Here is a 17,280-nt window from a genome sequence, read left to right as displayed (position 1 = left end):
AGATAATCCTTGTAGTCCCTTCCAACCCTGACTGATTCTATGATTCTATGATTTTGCTGTTGTTTAGCAGGGGATGGATTAGGCCCAGAGAAGCCTGTCTGTGTACCACTATTTTTACACCCTTATGTTTTTGGAGATGCTCTCTCTGTAAACTGGAAACCTTGGCTCAAGAAAGACAGTGAACTGCTTGAAAGAGTCCAGCACAGAGCCAGAAAGATGCTGAAGGGAATGGAACATCTCCCTTGTGAGGAAAGGCTGAGGGAGCTGGGTCTCTTTAGCTTGCAAGAGACTGAGGGGTGACCTCCTTCATGCTTATGAAGATGCGAAGGGCAGTGTCAGGAGGATGGAGCCAAGCTCTGCTCAGCGATGTCCAATGATAGGACAAGGGGCAATGTGTGCAAGCTGGAGTAGAGGAGGTTCCACAGGAACATTAGGAAAAAGTTTTTCACTGCGAGGGTGACAGAGCCCTGGAGCAGGCTGCCCAGAAAGGTTGTGGAGTTTCCTTCTCTGGAGACTTTCAAAACTGCCTGGATGTATTCCTGCGTGATATGCTCTATGTGATCCTACTCTGGCAGCAGAGGTTGGACTTGATGATATTTCAAAGTCCTTTCCAACCCCTAACGTTCTGTGATTCTGTGACAGCAAATTATATCCCCTTCACCTATCTGGGGCTAGTTAGAGCTGCCAGATGCCTTTTGTATGGCATCCACTCAGTGGTATCCACTCAGAAGTTGCCTCTCAGTGCTGGGAGTCTGGCTGCCCATGTCCTGTGTCTCCTGGGACTGGAAGAAAAGTAAGAGGGATTTCTCTGCATCTGTGGAGCTTCGCACACTGTAACTTGCCAATGAGGAATTTGTTTGGTCATCTACAGGTTTATTTATAAATTATATCCCTCTTTGGCGTGAGGAATCGAACTGGAGCAATCCCTTTTGTATAATGCAGTGGTTAATTCTACTCATATGCACGTAAAGGATTGTTTCTTGGCTGTAACACGGAAGACGGTCACTCAAAATTAACACAGACTATGTACAATTGAAAAAAAAAGATTTTTGGATATATATTTTATTTGACAGTGGTTTAGAATATCATACAGTAAACAAGATTTCTGTAAAAGTTAATTTATCCATAGTGGTGCGTTTCATAAAAATAGTTGCTCACTTACAGCCTTTCTGTGACTATTAATACATGGAATTATATTTATAGAGATAGAGCTGTACAGGGTAAATTCACAGCTAACACTACACAGAAATATTATTTGGAATGGGGTTTAGATGATGTGCTGTCTTCACAGGTTATCGATTACAGCCGCATAAAGCAATTACTGCACAAGGAGTAGCTGTGAACTGTGCAAATTAGAGTTTATGCAAGCATAATCTCAACTGTTTTCAGATTTCATTGTTTGCTTTCTTTATACATAAAAATAAGATACTGGGACATGCATCTACACTACAGAAGCATTGTCCAAAATCAGATTCAATAAATTAATGGCAAATTATATTGGATTCTAGTTCAGGGGATAAGGATATTTAAATTTTTTTTGTCATTAAATAAGAGTTTTATAAACAGCTACATGGGCTTGTGCTTTTTTAGAAATTATAAATGGATTTTTACCTCTAAAAAAAAATTAAATTGTTTGAAAGCTGCAAAATCCTTGACTTGAGGCTTTTCAAATAATTGGACAGGAAGAAACATGCCTATAAATTTCTCAGTCCAGTGCAATGTTTGAGACATACAGTAATGTGCTAATTTCTTGAAACAAAGCCAATCTCAATCTAATTTGTCAGCAGAGCATGTGAGGAACTAAGATTGCTAGAAAACATTAATTTTTAAATATGAATTTTTGACAGTACTTAGCTTCATGGTTTGTTTGGGTTTTTTTTAATCACCAATGCGTTATTGCCCAGGATTTTGTTTGAATTCTGACACACAGATAAGCATATGCACACTTACACAGACACACACACACATCTTTGTAAAACCAGATAATGACTGAACTTGGAGTTATTTCCTGTGAAGGCAGACTGGAATGTTTACCTGGCACTTAAGGCTTGAAATTGAAAACAGACACGCAAAAAAGACCAAAAAACCCAAAAAACCAAAAACCAACCAAAAAAGAAGAGGTAGGGAAGAAATGATAAAATGGAGACCATTATAATGGAAATACATCAAATTTACTGACTGAGGTCACCAACACCTGTATTTCGGAAACCAGTCTAATTACTGTTAACGTGTGCCTAAGAGGCACCTGCTCTGCCAGACTGAGGGATGAAAGGTGAGTGTCCTAACTAAACGCAGATGAGTATGAAACATAGCACTGTTGCTAAGTGAAGCTCTTGCTTTCTGCAGGAGGAAAAGGCCTTTCCTTAAGGAAACTGCAGCTTTTTCTCTGTAGCACTCTTCCTTTCATTGCAAGGGCCTTGCAGACTTCTGGGTTTTGAGCCTGCCCAATTGATTTGTGTGCTACCTTGCAGGATTTGGGGAACCTGTAACAAATCGCTTTTGAGAATACTTTGCGAATACAACTCCACCCTAACTCCTTTCCAAGGTACAGAAACATGGTTTGCTCACAAAAATGGCAGTAAAATGGTATCACAGAAACTCATCCACTGGATTCCCCACTCCTCCCGTAGCGCCCAGTGAACTATGCTACAGGGTATCACACGGACTATCCCAAAGTGTTAACGGTGCAGATGTGTCATGGGTGTACAGTTCCAAATGATGCTTCAAAGAAACCCTTTAACCCCTGTCTAGATATGTCGAGAACAATTTATTTACAACATTTTAGCTCCATGAAAGGATCCTCTCTCAGTTTCAGCTTGCTCCGTGCAGTTTTATTTAAGGCGATGTTCCAGTTTGTGATTGCTCTAACTTGTTCCAGTTTCTTGAGATAAAGTTTGAATGAAATCCAAGTCCTTCATGCAGTGGGGGGAAAAATGCTAAAGCTACACTGCACTCTCCTTCTCATTGTTTTGGTTTCTTCCATAGCTGCCAAAGTCCCTACAATGGAACCAGGACTTTAGGGTCGGTTTTAAATCTCCATGTTGACTGAATGCTTTTGAACTCTTCAGATACTGTGCACACTGTCAATGGGATTGCACTCCAATGTTTTCATTCCTCAACGCCTTGTGTGTATGTGTGATAGTTAAAATAAATTAAAACAAACCAGTGTGAGAGAAAAAACTAAGGAGAATGTTCTGTGTCAGTTTGAGACCGAGGGCAACAGTCCCTTGCTTATCTGCTCATGGCAGAAGTACCAGACTTCAGGACACTCGGTAGCTTATCTGAGCCGGGGATTTTCCACGGCCCTGGTGAGACCGTTGCCTTCCGAACTGTGGTGTTGGTGCTGCGAGTGCTAATGGAGTGGAGATGGCCCTTTCTGGGGAACTCGTTGGGTTTCCCATCAGGGTCCCTCTGGCTGTGGTCCATATCAATTGCAGGCGAGCTGCAGCGGTTGCTACTGTACGTCTTAGTAGCACCTATATCAAGCTTGCCATGGTCAGATGCTGACTTCTTCTCACTGGTAGTGGTAGATTTGTGATCTTCTCTTTTGCTAAGAGATCCTCCTTTCTTGCTTTCCGGCTTCCTCAGCCTCCCAAACTGTTCATCACTGGTTTCAGCACACTTGTGTTCTCTTGTGCCAGCCTCGGTCATAATGCTGTGTCCCACCACTTGACTTTCTGAGGTGGGCCTGCCACCATCAATGGTCTTATTTTTGCCTTCTGAATATCCTTTCCAAGAAGCCTCTTCATGCTTTGACCTGTCTACCTTTTTAGGGCTTGCTGACCTTTCTCTTTGCTCTCCTAACCTTTTCTTTTTGTGACCATTCACCGAAAGCTCCTTTGGTTTCCGTACGTCGTGTTCCCTCCTGATATCCCATGTTGGCTCTGGGCTTATCTGGTGAGAAGGGTCAGTGGGTGGGGCTATGTGTGATGAAGATAATGGTGAGATTATGTCGTCGAGGGAAAGAGCTACTTCCGACAGACCTGGGGAGGTGGCAGAGGGAGCACTCCAGGAGCTTGGTTCGTCTGTTGTAACAACAAAGAGAAGGGAGTTAGTGGGGTGTGCACAACATAGGCATCCGTGATCTGCGTTCTGAGCAACACCAAATCACAAACCAGACTCAAATTTCTCTGTCTTAGGGGAGGCAAAACTCCCAGGGAAGTCAATGGGAAAGAAAACAAAAATAATTTCCACCCTCCCCCTCAAGGAGAAGCAAAACCACAGGGCTGGTAACTGCAAATGTTGGAAACCTCAGTCTGTTTTCACACAGATTCTGCTTTCCTCCATCTATGTTAAATTATTATTAAAATGATAAAGGCATTTGCTCAAGAAATCTGATTGCCTCTTATGAGGCCATATAATGGATTTCTTAGCTGGGCAGTATCAGCACTGTCTCTGAGGACAAATGAGAAGGACTTTCTCTCATCTGTTAAACATGTCCCTACCAGCATACAATAATTGACAAGAATTAGGTCATCAGTGAATTCTGTCTCATATGTTTTCTAAGCAGATATACTATTGCAGTGTTTAGGGCCCAGCAGTTCTTACAGGATACTTACAAAGCTCTGCCTTCCTATCCCAGTGTCAGCTGCTGAGTCTCTTGGCTGTACATTCTGAATTTCTCCCGATTACTTCGCCTCAACACAACATGGTTAGATTGTGCAGACGCTGTTCAGTTTAGCTAAACAGACATCTCCTTTGCTGAAACCTGATGATTTTTCTAATCCATTGGTACAGAAGAGAGTATTCCAAGATGCCGTTCTCCTGCATACAGGAGACTCGTTTCTTTTGATTAACATTCCGGCAGCCAACGAGTCCATCATGACTAATGAGGGCTCCTGTTCTTACCCATCTATACAGAGGTTAGAGAAATCACTGGACTTGGCTAATGTCATTCCCTATTTAACACCAGTGCCTGGCTCTGAACAGCATCTGTCAGAGATGAAGGACTATCTTGGGAATCCATGGAAACGAGGTGGAGCTCATGGCAAGAGCTGCATATTTGGTGGTGGAGAAAATGTAACCTTCTAGATGAAAAACAAGCTTGGACTTTGGGGGTCGGGAACAGGATTGCTCAGCAGTATCGACTGTCATTTAAAGGATCCATTTATTGTCCTCACTGCAAGGGCTGCTATCAAATTATCATGAAGATGCAGAAAACCAGAATGGGTTTTACTGCCCAGCCTGGGATCTGCAGCTTGCCTGCCTGAGACGGCACTTTGAAGTTAATAGCTTGATTGAGTGATTGCTGTCTTGCAGACAAAAATAGGAGAGACAATAGTGAGGTGGGTGATGTAAAGCGAGGGTGCAGTGCAGTTAGCTGAGGAGCTATTTATTTTCCCAGATGGTATTCGTCATATGCTTTTGCATAATGAGCATATGTGTGGAGAGGATTAGCATTTGAGAGGGGTAGAAAGTACAAGCTCTGTGTAAGACAAATAAACTTTGAGCTGGGATTCTATATGGGCTAATGGTCTCAACTGAATTTTCTTTAAAAAAAAAAAAAAATCACACTTTCTTACCCTCCAGTTAAGGCTGAGTAATGTACCATCTGCTCCCTGCTTGGAACATGAGCAAGAAAAAAGGAAAGGAAAGCTGCTGCATGCAGAGTGATCAGCTCTCGGGAGCTTGTGTACAAAAAGCATTGACTTTGCTGGGCTTGTTCTTAAAGCCCTGAAGCTGCCTGCACACACTAGTGAGGTCTGTGAGCTAGCACTCAACAAGCTGCTTTGGGCCCTAGAAAATTAAATTTGTGGGTTTTATGGCACTATCGTGGCCCCAGGGCATAGAGGTGGTGCCAAGTATTGGTCTCACCAGTGCTTTTTTTTTTCCCAGTTGCCCAGGAGCTGGTTTTTCATTGAGTGCAGGATTGAGCAGTGAGCCATTACCAAGATCTCATGTAAGGCTCTGAGAGCACCTGAAGTTACAGCAATAGCTTTTTACTTTTGGAAACAGCAGCTGCACACCAGGGACATCAAATGGCCTGGAGCAGCAAGATGCTTTTGGGTAACAAGATTGCCTCTGTGTAAAACATGCCACTATGCTCAAATCAGCTGTTTCTCAGCCAAGAGGCTAAGCCAGGAGGCCACCATTCAAAACCAGTGGCAAACACTTTTTGGAGTTCCTCTGAAGCACAAAGGACCATATTGCAGCAGTTGTTTGTGGGACACTCAGGGGAGGAAGCTTGAGGGTGAGTGGCTTGCTGTTTTATTCCTAAGAGACAAGAGGACTGCTTTATTAATGGACTGCCCCTCTACACTGCTCTCTTTTGTCTTTTCTATTTTCTTGGAGAGGGACTTTTCATAAGGGTGTCTAGTGACAGGACAAAGGGGCGTGGATTGAAGCTGAGGGAGAGTAGGTTTAGATTGGATCTTTGGAAGAATTTCTTCAGTGCGAGGGTGGTGAGACTCTGGAATAGGTTGTCTAGGGAAGTTGTGGATACCTCTTCCCTGGGGGTGTTGAAGGCCAGGTTGGACGAGGCCTTGAGCAGCTGAGTCTAGTTGATAGGCGTCTCTGCTCATGGTGGGGAGGTTGGAGTAGATGATTTCTAAGGTGCCTTCCAACCTAAGTCATTCTAGGATTCTTTTGTGGAGGGGAGGGAAAACCCCACCAAATAGTGTAGTGAGAAATCAAAAGAGGTTATAACCTACTTCAAGAAAAGTGAATCAACGTATCTGCCATATGCAACTATAGGTAACTATAAATTAGGGCATGCAGTATCTTATGGGTTACCGGATTTCTGTCTCTCCATCAGAAAACTCTTAAGAAAAACAACTTGGCCAGGTAAGCAAGAAGACCTGTAGCCACAGCTTAAAGGGAAATTTTGCTATGGGAGACCTGTGGTCTATGGGAGACCACAGCTTAAAGGGAAATTTGGCTATGGGCACTGACTGCAGTTTGTTTAAAATACTGTGCCTGGCCCTGCTGGGGAGGCACCTCCATGGGCTGTATTTGCAGTGGCTGCAGGAAAAGCTGCCCTGCAATAAAGGTGTCATTCTTATTCTGTAGCAATAAAGTACTTGCAGATAAGAGCCTGACAGAGTGCCTCTCTGTAAGGTTTAAGCACCATCAGTCTGAGACAAGGTCCAATCTGTTTTTTCTTTCATATTAAGTGAAATTATGTAGAAAGTCTTCCTCAGCCTTGGTAGATGTTGGTGGCAACAAGCCATTGTTGCAATATGTCACTGGCTAGTGAGGAAAACACTGATGTGAGGGTATTGTGACCAACTTTCCTCTAATGTTTGAACATTATGGGAAAACATCGAAATTACTGAAGTGCAGTAATTTCTTGGTCAAAAGAAAAACCTTTTAAAGAAAGAGCTTTCTTCAAGCCATAAAGGATCATTTAGACTTCTTCAACAAGCACTAAAATGATTGCTTTTTCATACCATGTAAACAGAATAAAAACCACAACGTTTTATTCTGCAGAGCAACCAAACAAATTATTTCTCTTTAGGCTTATTCTGAGCTACATTTTGGAGAGACTTATTAAGATTTTGGAATGTAGTTTTTAGGCTTTATATAAAGCTCTCTGTTAATTGGGGGCATAACCTACATTTAGTATCTGTTACTCCAAAGCATCTCAAAACATTTTGCAAATTTACTAAAGCAGAGACAAAGCAGGGTAAATTTTACTTTGTTCCTCTTCTCACCTGTGGAGGAACTGAAGGCAGTATTTAATAGAACTGCTAATGCGCAAGCAACCCATGAGCAGAAGTGGAGGAGATCACATTCAGTTAAAACTGCTGGAGGGATTTAGGGAAGATGTATTATTAAATTTGTTTTTGACTTAGGGAAGCCATTTTACAGTGGGAGAAATTGTTTCACTGAAGATTAACAGATGCCTTCCTCCCTTGTTTAAAGGGAGAAAATTTCAACCTCCTGATCTAGACGAGATATATGAGCTGGGAGCAGCACTATGCTGTGTCTCTGTGGTGGCATTTGGTTCAGTGAAATTTAGTGGGTGTCTACTGGGTGGCTTTTAGTTTCCACAAAGTACTGTCATGCAGGTTAGTGGCACTTCTCCATGAGATGTGTAAGAATGATTCACCTATGACCTGTTTCACGTAACTCCCAGGCAAGGAGTAAACTGCTAACTGAGTAGAGACACCACAGACACAAGATCTTGAGTGTGTAGGAGCTGATTGTAGCCATTTTGGAGGAACAGTGACAAGGAGAAAACATCAGGAGCAGAAGTTTTCTGTCTAAAGGCTTTTTTTGTTTGAGGCAGGGCTGCCATACACAGGAGTTGTTTGCTTTGCCGTGTCAGTTTACATTCAATGGAATGGAAAAGAGGGAGCTACTCTCATGTGTCTACTTGCTCCTCTAGTAACTAAATTCTAGTCTTCTACCTGGATCCAGTGCTTGCTGATGGCTTCCATCTGAACCACTAGCAAAACAAACCTGGCTTTGTTGCTAATGAAGACAGGTCTGCCTGTCCTACTTTCTGAGCATTGCCTAGGTACTAAGAGAAAAAAGCTCTTTAATTTCCTGCACTATTTATGTTTACAGACTGCCCTCCTAAGATTGTCAGGTCTAGTCTTGCTATGCTTATCTGCTCTGCCAAGATCTCAAGTCTCACCATCAGGTGAGACTTTGAACAATCTAATCTCAGGTGAAATTCCCTTTCATTGCTATTGCTGTACTCTGCATAAAGGTTTGTTAGAAACATTGCTTTCATGTTCAGAGTGTGCTAATGTGAGAATTAGCAAAATATGCTTCAGAAAGACTGAATTGTTTGTTACGCTTGGAGGACCAAATCTGCAGCACCTCAGGAGATGATATTGCTTGATTTTGGAGCTAAGGGAACAGAGAGGAAAGGAAAATTTAAACTTGGGGCAGAGAGGGCAAAAATGCATATTGCAAGGGAATAAAAAAAGGCTCTTTAGAAAAATGCTGTATGTTTTCTTGAAACAAGAGAGTCACGCACACTGATTTGTGCTGGCTTTAATCTGCGGAGAGCGCAATGGATGAAAGGAATTTTTGATTTTTTTAATGTAATGTATTCTTTAAATATGATTAACCAAGAAACATGGGAAGTGATTGATCTGACTTGGAGAGCTCCCATTCTTATTCTGCAGTGTTTCTGATCCTACACAATACTCAGTGCACCCTCATTAAATCCCTTTCCCTGAGTTAGTTGTTCAATTATGGCACTGCTTTACTAGTATTTGATTGTCCTAATCACTTGAGATAATGTAATTGCCTTACAGAGTCAGAGAGAGGTGTCTCAGAAGATCTGTGCAAATAGATGATTGTTCTTCTGCTGAATGTTGGGGAACTCCTTCTGGGAATCCCTTTTGGAGGCTGTGGATCAAAGCTGAGAGGATGGACACAGGGTTGACATCTGTTGCCCCACATCAGCCCAGGTAAGTGGCATGAGACCTTTCAGGCTAGTACAGCCTGAGATAACTAATGAATTTAGAAGCCTTAGAGCTTCTGCCCTGGAGAGCAGGTGGACTGGGTGGTCTCCAGGATTTGGATGATCTTGGGGTGCTGTGCTGCTTTAGCCGTCTCCTGGTTACCCTGCTGTTGTTCACTCATTAAATGTAAATCACATCCATAAGCGAACTCACTGTGATTTTGTAATAATGCCTAAGCTCTGCACCATTTGGCTCTCTCAAACAACATCAATCACACCTTACAAATCCAAGGTAATTCTAACACTCCCCTTACAACAACAAGAACAATAACGGGCAATTTTTCTATGCAGAAAAAAAATCACCTGAAGTGCAGAATGGGAAAGGTAACAAATTATCAAGATCTACACTTATGTTTCAGACCTGAAACAAATAAATTAATTTAGTAAGCCAATTTACTATTTTACTCTAATAGTCTTCTAACTGTGAATCTTATGGCCAGATGATTATGAGTGCAGAGTTTATCACTCATTCCAAGACCCATTTTAGCATGTTCAATACATATGGATCTAGTAAACAGTCCTATCTATTAGATATTCAAACCAGCGATTGTGATTGGTAATCTGAGAGAACTTGTTAAATTTGATTTTTCCTTGAATCAAGTTAATGTGCTGCATAACTGTTGCAGGATTACTCACTAATGCTGTGAATAGGTGACATGAAATTTGCAGCCTGTAGAGTGTTTTTATCCTCTGCACTGCCAGTGTAAGCCTATGGACAGCCCAAGTGCTAGTCTTGAGTGATGCTGTCCTAACCATGAATTATCATTTACTAAGGTCCTTCAGGTGGTTTGGTACCCTTTAGGAAGTCCTGAGCATCTCGCATATCTATCAGGTCAGAGTTACTCATCCCCTCAGTAAAGAAGGCTTTGTTTTTCCCTTTGTGGTCAGGCAGTAAAGTAGAAGCTCCAGAAACCTCAACAGTTCTCTTCCAGAGCCATGCTGGAGCTGGGAAATCTACACTGCAAGTTACTGTATAATTAAAGAACATAATGACTTTAAAATTAGTTTTTATTAATAGAATTAAGCCACATAAAGTCATAAAAGGTGTTCATAAATATGTTAATAGAATGTGTGGTATTAATGAAAAACATTCTGCAGAGACTGAATAATTTAAGAGTTGGATATCACACACTTAATTAAACTTAAATATTAAACCCATTAACTATCACAGCTAGAATGGGCATTAAGGGAAGGCATCATATCCTGTCTCATCAATAAATAGCTGCCATTATTAAAGGGATGTAGGTAATATATAAAAGTGAGGAATTCAGAGCATTTTGTCTGTATATGAAATGCCTCTAGAAAGTTGTTTCTGGCAGGTGCTGAGTGTTGCTGGTTCTTACTTAACATCTCAGCAGGAAACTTGTTTTGAACATATCCTTATTTACAAAGGTCACTAGTAAGTATTCACATCCTGCTTAGGGTAAAAGCTGCAGAATTAGTTTAGTCTCTTTCAAGACTGGAGGCTGCTGGGCACTGAAGGTGCAGAGCTGACTCTGGGACCATGCTTGCTGTTGGGGCTGCTGTGGTAGTTGGTATATTTTGGATGCTAAGACAATTCTCTGAAAATTGTATAAAAATGAGATGGAAGTGCACAAGGAAATGAATGGCACATTGTGATATTTCTAAAGAGGAAACAAACTACATCTTGTTAGAAACCCCAGATGTTTAAATTCTTGGGTGCTGTATTGTACCAAAAGATAGAATGCTCTGTGATCATATTCATTTAGTGTTCATTTAGTTGTTTTGTTTTTGTTTTTCCCAAACTAGGAGTAACAGGCTATAAGAAATCTGACAGAGGCTACAAAGCATCAGCTGGGAATTGTACCATGGGACAGCAAGGGCGAGAGAAGGGCAGAGGCAGGACCATCTACAAGATCCTTTACGGACAAAGCTTGCCTCCTGCTCTCCAGTAGTGGAATAAGAGGATTCTCTATGTGACCATTTAGACTCATCAAATTTCAGATGCCAACAATGAGTGTCATAAGTGTCATAATTCATCATTAGATGAATTTATTCTTGGCCATCATAGCATCAGGCTGCTGGCAAGGCCCTTCTGATACAGCTTCATTGCCTCTTGTACTTTTGTATCAGGTTTTACTTTCTTTTGTCCCTAAAAGAGCTGATAGCCTTTTATGGATTCTTTCAAGCAAGTTAAAAAGTCAGTTTTTATACCTGGATAACCACAGATCAATTAAAAGAGTATGTAAATGAGTTCAAAGCCAAGTTCAGCTGATGGAGTCTGTCAGAAGTTACGATGTTCTTGTTCATGTCAATCTGGAGGTAGACATAGAGTAGTTTCTGGGTGCTTCTAAAGAGTATGAAGTTTGACCTCTCCAGACCACTACTTGCTTAAATATGTAGATGCCAGGCTCTGCTCTCCTCTGGGGAAATGCAAAAAACTGTGCTGGACACTTGTTACCTGTTGCAAAAGGCTGCCTAGGGAAGTCACTATCCCTGGAGGTGCTTACAAGATGGTTTAGTGGTAGACTTGGCAGTGTTAGCTTAATGGTTGGACTTGATCTTAAGGTTCTTTTCCCTAATGATTCTATGTGGAACCAGTTTTAGATCCCTTGGAGTTGAACCATTGAAGTGGTTACTTCAATGTGAGGATTATTGGGCCAGGCCGCAGGGGTGCTTATCTTCTAATATCATCAACTTGACTGAAACACAGGAAGCCACCAAAAAAAAGTGAGAAAAAGATTTGTGGGTGGGACTTTTCTCTTCTTTGGCTGGTAAGTCTGCTTGCCATCTCATGTGAACAAACATAGGGATAATATTTGTTCATCTGCTTTAGTCACTGTACTTTAGCTGTAATTATCTACACTTTACACTGTATTACTAAACCTACTCCAGAATGTTATAGTATAATAATTAAGTCTTAGTAACAAGAGAACTTGCTCCACAGCCTTATTATTAAATCTTTGTTCAGATGTGGGGGACACAGCCACTTTTGGTGTAGGTTATAAAAAGTGCACAGATTAGTGAGGTTCTGCTGTAAGAATAATACTGAGGCGTCGATTAGGAATTTTCATCTTTCAAGTGCTTTTCAAGCATTAAATAATTAATCCCACAGCATTTCCATTAGAGAGGTAAGTAAATATCACTATCCTCATTCTACAGATAGAGGAAGAGTGAGAGAATTCTGCTGGACCATCCAAAGCCACTGGGAATATAATTGCCAAAGCAATGTTTAGGACTACAGAAAGGACTCAAGTAAGGAAAAGGTATTGTTTCCTTAGAAGATCAAAACATTGCTAAGCACCTGAAAATGTCTTCTTATATGCTCCTCTTCCTTTCAGTACTGGTTTGTATTTCAAGGGATACCTATGTTAAAAGGTCTACATATCTTTTAAAAACAGAACTTAGCTGTAAGACAGAAATAACTGTACACACCCCCATATCCATACACAGCCACTGTTATTTAACAGGATGATCCACTTTCTTGCGAGCTGCTACATATTTATTAAATACTAAATACATGTTTGTAAAGCTCATTTTAATATTTAGTTTTGTCCTTGACTTGCTTGTACCCACAAGGCACCACAACATCTAGAGTCTTTGGGAGCCCGTATTCAAACTGCATGATGGTTTTAGGCCCATTTTATTAACAAATATATTGATTCATTTAGTTAGGGTTTGGGGTTTATTTTGTTTGGTTGTTTTTTGGTTTTTTTTTTTTTTACACACCACATATTCCTGAAATTAAGTTGGCATTGCCAGAAAAAAAAAGTGGTATTGGAAATGCAGCAGGAATATGAATGAATGTTTGCAGTTCCACCAAGGTGGTCACAGAAGGAAAGGACACTTTTCCAAAATGACTATTGATTTTTGCACTCACATCAGATGAATGATACATGGTCACTTGAGTTTCAAATAACACCTAACCTTAGCTCTAGAGATTTACAAAATGAGCATTAAAAATAGGATGAACTAGATTACCTGATCAGTACTCTGAACAGGTAGGAGAGGCCAAGATGCTTTAGCCATTTATTAGACAAACATAAAAGCTTCAGACATATTAAGAGAGTTAAAGAACTAGAGAAATGCAGTTTTCAGCTGAATGGAGATTTCTGAAGAATTTGACTTGATTCAAACAATTAAAACACAGTATTAGCTCCCACTCATCCATCTGTTTTTGTAAATATAAAAGCAGTAGTCATTAGTAAGGACTGTCAAACCCATGGTGCAAGGAAGCACAGGCAGGTATCCCTTGATCTGGATGTACTCTCTAAACAGCCTTCTAGCACCTGCTTCTCTCCTGTGCTCTACCTAACTTCAAGTGAGATATAGCTGCTGATCATTTTCCTTAAGTGACTATTTATACAAAATGGAACAATTCCTGGGGGAGAAATGCCTGCACTCTGATACTATGGTAGGGGCCTCTCCTAAGGCATGCTAAAATGGTCAATATTTCTCTTCTGCATCAGAAAATTTGACTGACATCCTTGAGCAGTGTTCTGATGAACACTAACACAACCAAAATGCAGTGGGAAAAGCCCCACTGCAAAACTGGGATTTTCTTTAGGAAAATTTTTTCCCTCTAAACTCCTCCATTAAAAACACCTGAAACATTTTATAACACATTCTCATTTGACCTGATATTGGTTTTTTTATCAAGCAAGTCTTTTGGTTTTGCTGCTGACCAAAACTAAATTGCTTTTGATTTTCCTGGATAGATTTTACACACATAAAATTCTGTCTTAATATGTCCTGCCAAATAAATAATCAGAACCATTCACAGGTGTCTGTGCAAAACTAACTTTACCTGTATTTATAAAGGATATACATTTCTACTTATTCCAGAAAAAAAACAAACCAAAACAAAACAAAAACTTATTTCCTTTGTCTGTTCCACTACAGCAGGAAAAACCAAAGACAATGCACAGAAAATTGTGGTTATAAATATCTAACACTTGTGGTGGAATTGCTGAGCTTCCTGTACTTGACAACTAGGACTTGAAAAATGGCCCCAGTATCAGCCTGGACCTTTAACCTCATGAACTGCTTTTAGCGATGAACAAACAGAAGTAAAGTGAAAATGACTGCAAGGAATGGTGCAGGTTGGATTTTGACACCATGTAGGGATTTCTTTGCTGCTAGAAGGTCTCCAATAGTGACACACACTCTTGAACTACATGGGTACAATTTTCAGGGGCCCTCTATGTGTGCCCAGCTCTGCACTAGGAAATATAGGGACATGATTGTGTCAAAAAAGGCGTGATGAAGCCGTAATGGGAAACGCGTGCAAGCAGTTGTGATTAGATTACATGGACAAGAGTTTTAACTTTAGCACAGCTTAGTGCCTGGGTGCTGAGGGCAGGGATTTTGTGGGTGTCCCAGTGGGGGATCTGCTCAAAGCTCAAAGGCTAGGAGGGTACCTTTGGGTATAACTCCCTTTGTATTTCCAAGATGTCTACTTCAACAGTGTGAGGCAGGCCTTGTCATTTTAGCAAAATCAACGGACTGAACACATCTGAACACTCCTGTGATTTCTTTCATGACAGCAATCAAGAAAAAAAACAGGAAAAAGTTTTCTTTTGCTTTCCAGGTATCCTTTCTGGGCCATGACTCTCTAATGTGATCTGGATAATTTGTGCAGTGGGATCTGATTTGTGAAGAAAGCAGCTTGAATCAAGTGCAAAGTGCTATGTGTAAATTCAGTGTAGCCTCTGGGTTTGAAAAATGAGTATTGCCTTACAGTGTGTTCCCAAAGTCTTAATTCCACGTTGGTTGTTTCTTCAAGAGGCTGCCTATAAATGTTGTTTGAGATTAGCATCTAACTTTCACCTTCACATTACTAATGTTTTCTCAAGCCAAGTACCATAACGAAGGGGAAAATTATGGCTTTGGTTCTCAAAAGTGTATGATTTTCTACCTGAAAAGTCATACTCAGAAGATAAATTTTTGTCACATTTATAGCAGACCTATGTCTGTGTTTCCAGCACTAGCAGCAGTGTTACAGGAAAAGCCAATTACCCAGGATATTGAAAGACATTTGTAAAGTGCATAGATGTTTTGACATCTCAGATAGTTATGAAACAAAAGTTGAATACTGTAGAAATTAAGTGAGCTAGCACATAAGAAAGAGCTGGAAAAGTTTCTATGAACAGTTGTGAGAAACAAAAGCATATTAGAGAAAGATAATATACATGCAGAGTTTACAAACCGTATCTTTAGGGTGGCCCAATAAGTAGAAATATGGGGACCCATGCTTGTCACTTTTCATGCACATGGAGAGACTGGAAGGTACCATTCCTAAAGGAAGGGGAGGAACAGCCTAGGACCAATCATTAGAATTAACAGAACCAGTGACATACAGATATTTTATTATTGTTAGAGCAGAGAATTCTTAGTAAGCTTAGAACAACTGAGTAAAAAGTTTGTATGTAACAGGAAAGAAGTATTTCTGCAAAGCTGAGACAAATAAGCATGCTGTGAGTCTAAATATTAGTGGATGACTGAAAGTACTGTGCATAAATATTCAGAACATAGATTCACCTGGACTATGGATGAACATAACATCTTGAGGTGCTATCTGAAGGAGTCATAACAAATCAAAAGCAAAGAGTTTAATGCATTGCAGAACAGTGCCCATTTATTTGTATGACTAATCCTTGTATTGGTATCAACTCTGACATTTTGGTGGTTTGTTGGTGGGGTGGTGCTGAAACATGAGCTGAGAGTTTCTTCAAGGCCCAGAAGTGACTTACTGCTAAACAATATGTAGCTTTGATCTGTGAACCAGCAATGATTTCGTGTATACTGAAACTTTACTTTTTGCATGCAGGAGGAAGGGTTCTTCCTCCCTTAAGTAGCCAAAACTGAATCTAAATTCTAATGTCAGGAACCCAATGAGTGAGTTTTGTATGTAATTTAGCTTCCTGTGAACCACCAGAGATGCAAAAAATGTGCAATACAAGCCCAGGACATAGCTTTTCATTAAGTCAAACAGGCATTGGCGGGAGAGGGAAAGAACCACTGCTGTGTACATCCATTACACAGCAACCAGCCCCATGGCACAAGGAATCCTTGTTCACCAACCGTCAATGATTGTGGTTCTTGAGATTCTGTGTTACCATCACATCGTGACCTAGCACGCTCACAGGCAGGTCTAGATTTCCAAGAAAGGGGACTGGAAATGGTTTCCAAAATCTCAGTATGAATGGGCTAGACTCTCTAACACAACTTTCTGCAGGAGCTCTTCAGCAACTTAAAACTATGTGAAAACACTACCAAACTTGAAGTCCTGCTGTAAAAGCAGGAACTCAAGTGAATTAGCATTCTTCCAGGTTTTCTTCATGGGTGAAATTCAGTGTTTCTGCTTCCTTTGCAGTGCCAGACAGAAAGCATCTGAGGCAGGAATTTGTGCCTTGCTGGAGGGATGGTGTCTGCCTGCAACAGTTGACTGTGCCTCAGCCTCCTCCACCATTATACCTTGTTTGCAACTATTTGGTTACAAAATTCATGGTTTTCAGATACTCATAGGAACTGGTATATTTTAATTTAGTGATGAAAGCTCCAGTCAGGAAAGACTTGGAGCAGTAAGCCAGATGAAGGAAGCTGCCAGGACTGCTGGGACTGAGAACAAAACATCTCAGGCTTTCCTACGGACCTTCTTCCATAGCTGTTTAGAGAAAACAGTGGTTGTTCTCAAAGAAAAATGTAGCTTCCTGGAGCTCTTGCAGAATTCATTGCTGGAAAGAGAGGCTGTGATTTCTAAGTTCTATTTACTGTTACTATTTTGAGGTTGTGTGCAGTTTTCCCACACTTGGCCTTTATAGATGCTGTATATTGATGTTTGGCTGTGCAGTGTCCTTCTCATGGTGTTCACACAGCTATGGCTAGGGCCTGAAATA

The 17,280-nt window shown here is 40.8% G+C and overlaps 1 protein-coding gene across 1 annotated transcript in view; it reads right to left on the bottom strand.

Moving 5' to 3' along the window:
• Positions 1–3,231: 3,231 nt before the first annotated feature.
• MAGI2 (membrane associated guanylate kinase, WW and PDZ domain containing 2) overlaps positions 3,232–17,280 on the bottom strand; it is a 646,435-nt gene continuing 632,386 nt past the window's right edge. Inside the window, exon 22 of the mRNA XM_054399405.1 lies at positions 3,232–4,025. Coding sequence (XP_054255380.1) covers positions 3,232–4,025 — 794 coding nt within the window. The remainder of the gene's footprint in view (positions 4,026–17,280) is intronic.

This window comes from Indicator indicator, chromosome 3 (assembly GCF_027791375.1).
Source record: "Indicator indicator isolate 239-I01 chromosome 3, UM_Iind_1.1, whole genome shotgun sequence".
Taxonomy (NCBI): domain Eukaryota; kingdom Metazoa; phylum Chordata; class Aves; order Piciformes; family Indicatoridae; genus Indicator; species Indicator indicator.
Note: the sequence above shows the minus strand (reverse complement) of the source record. Positions and strands in the feature narration are given on the sequence as shown.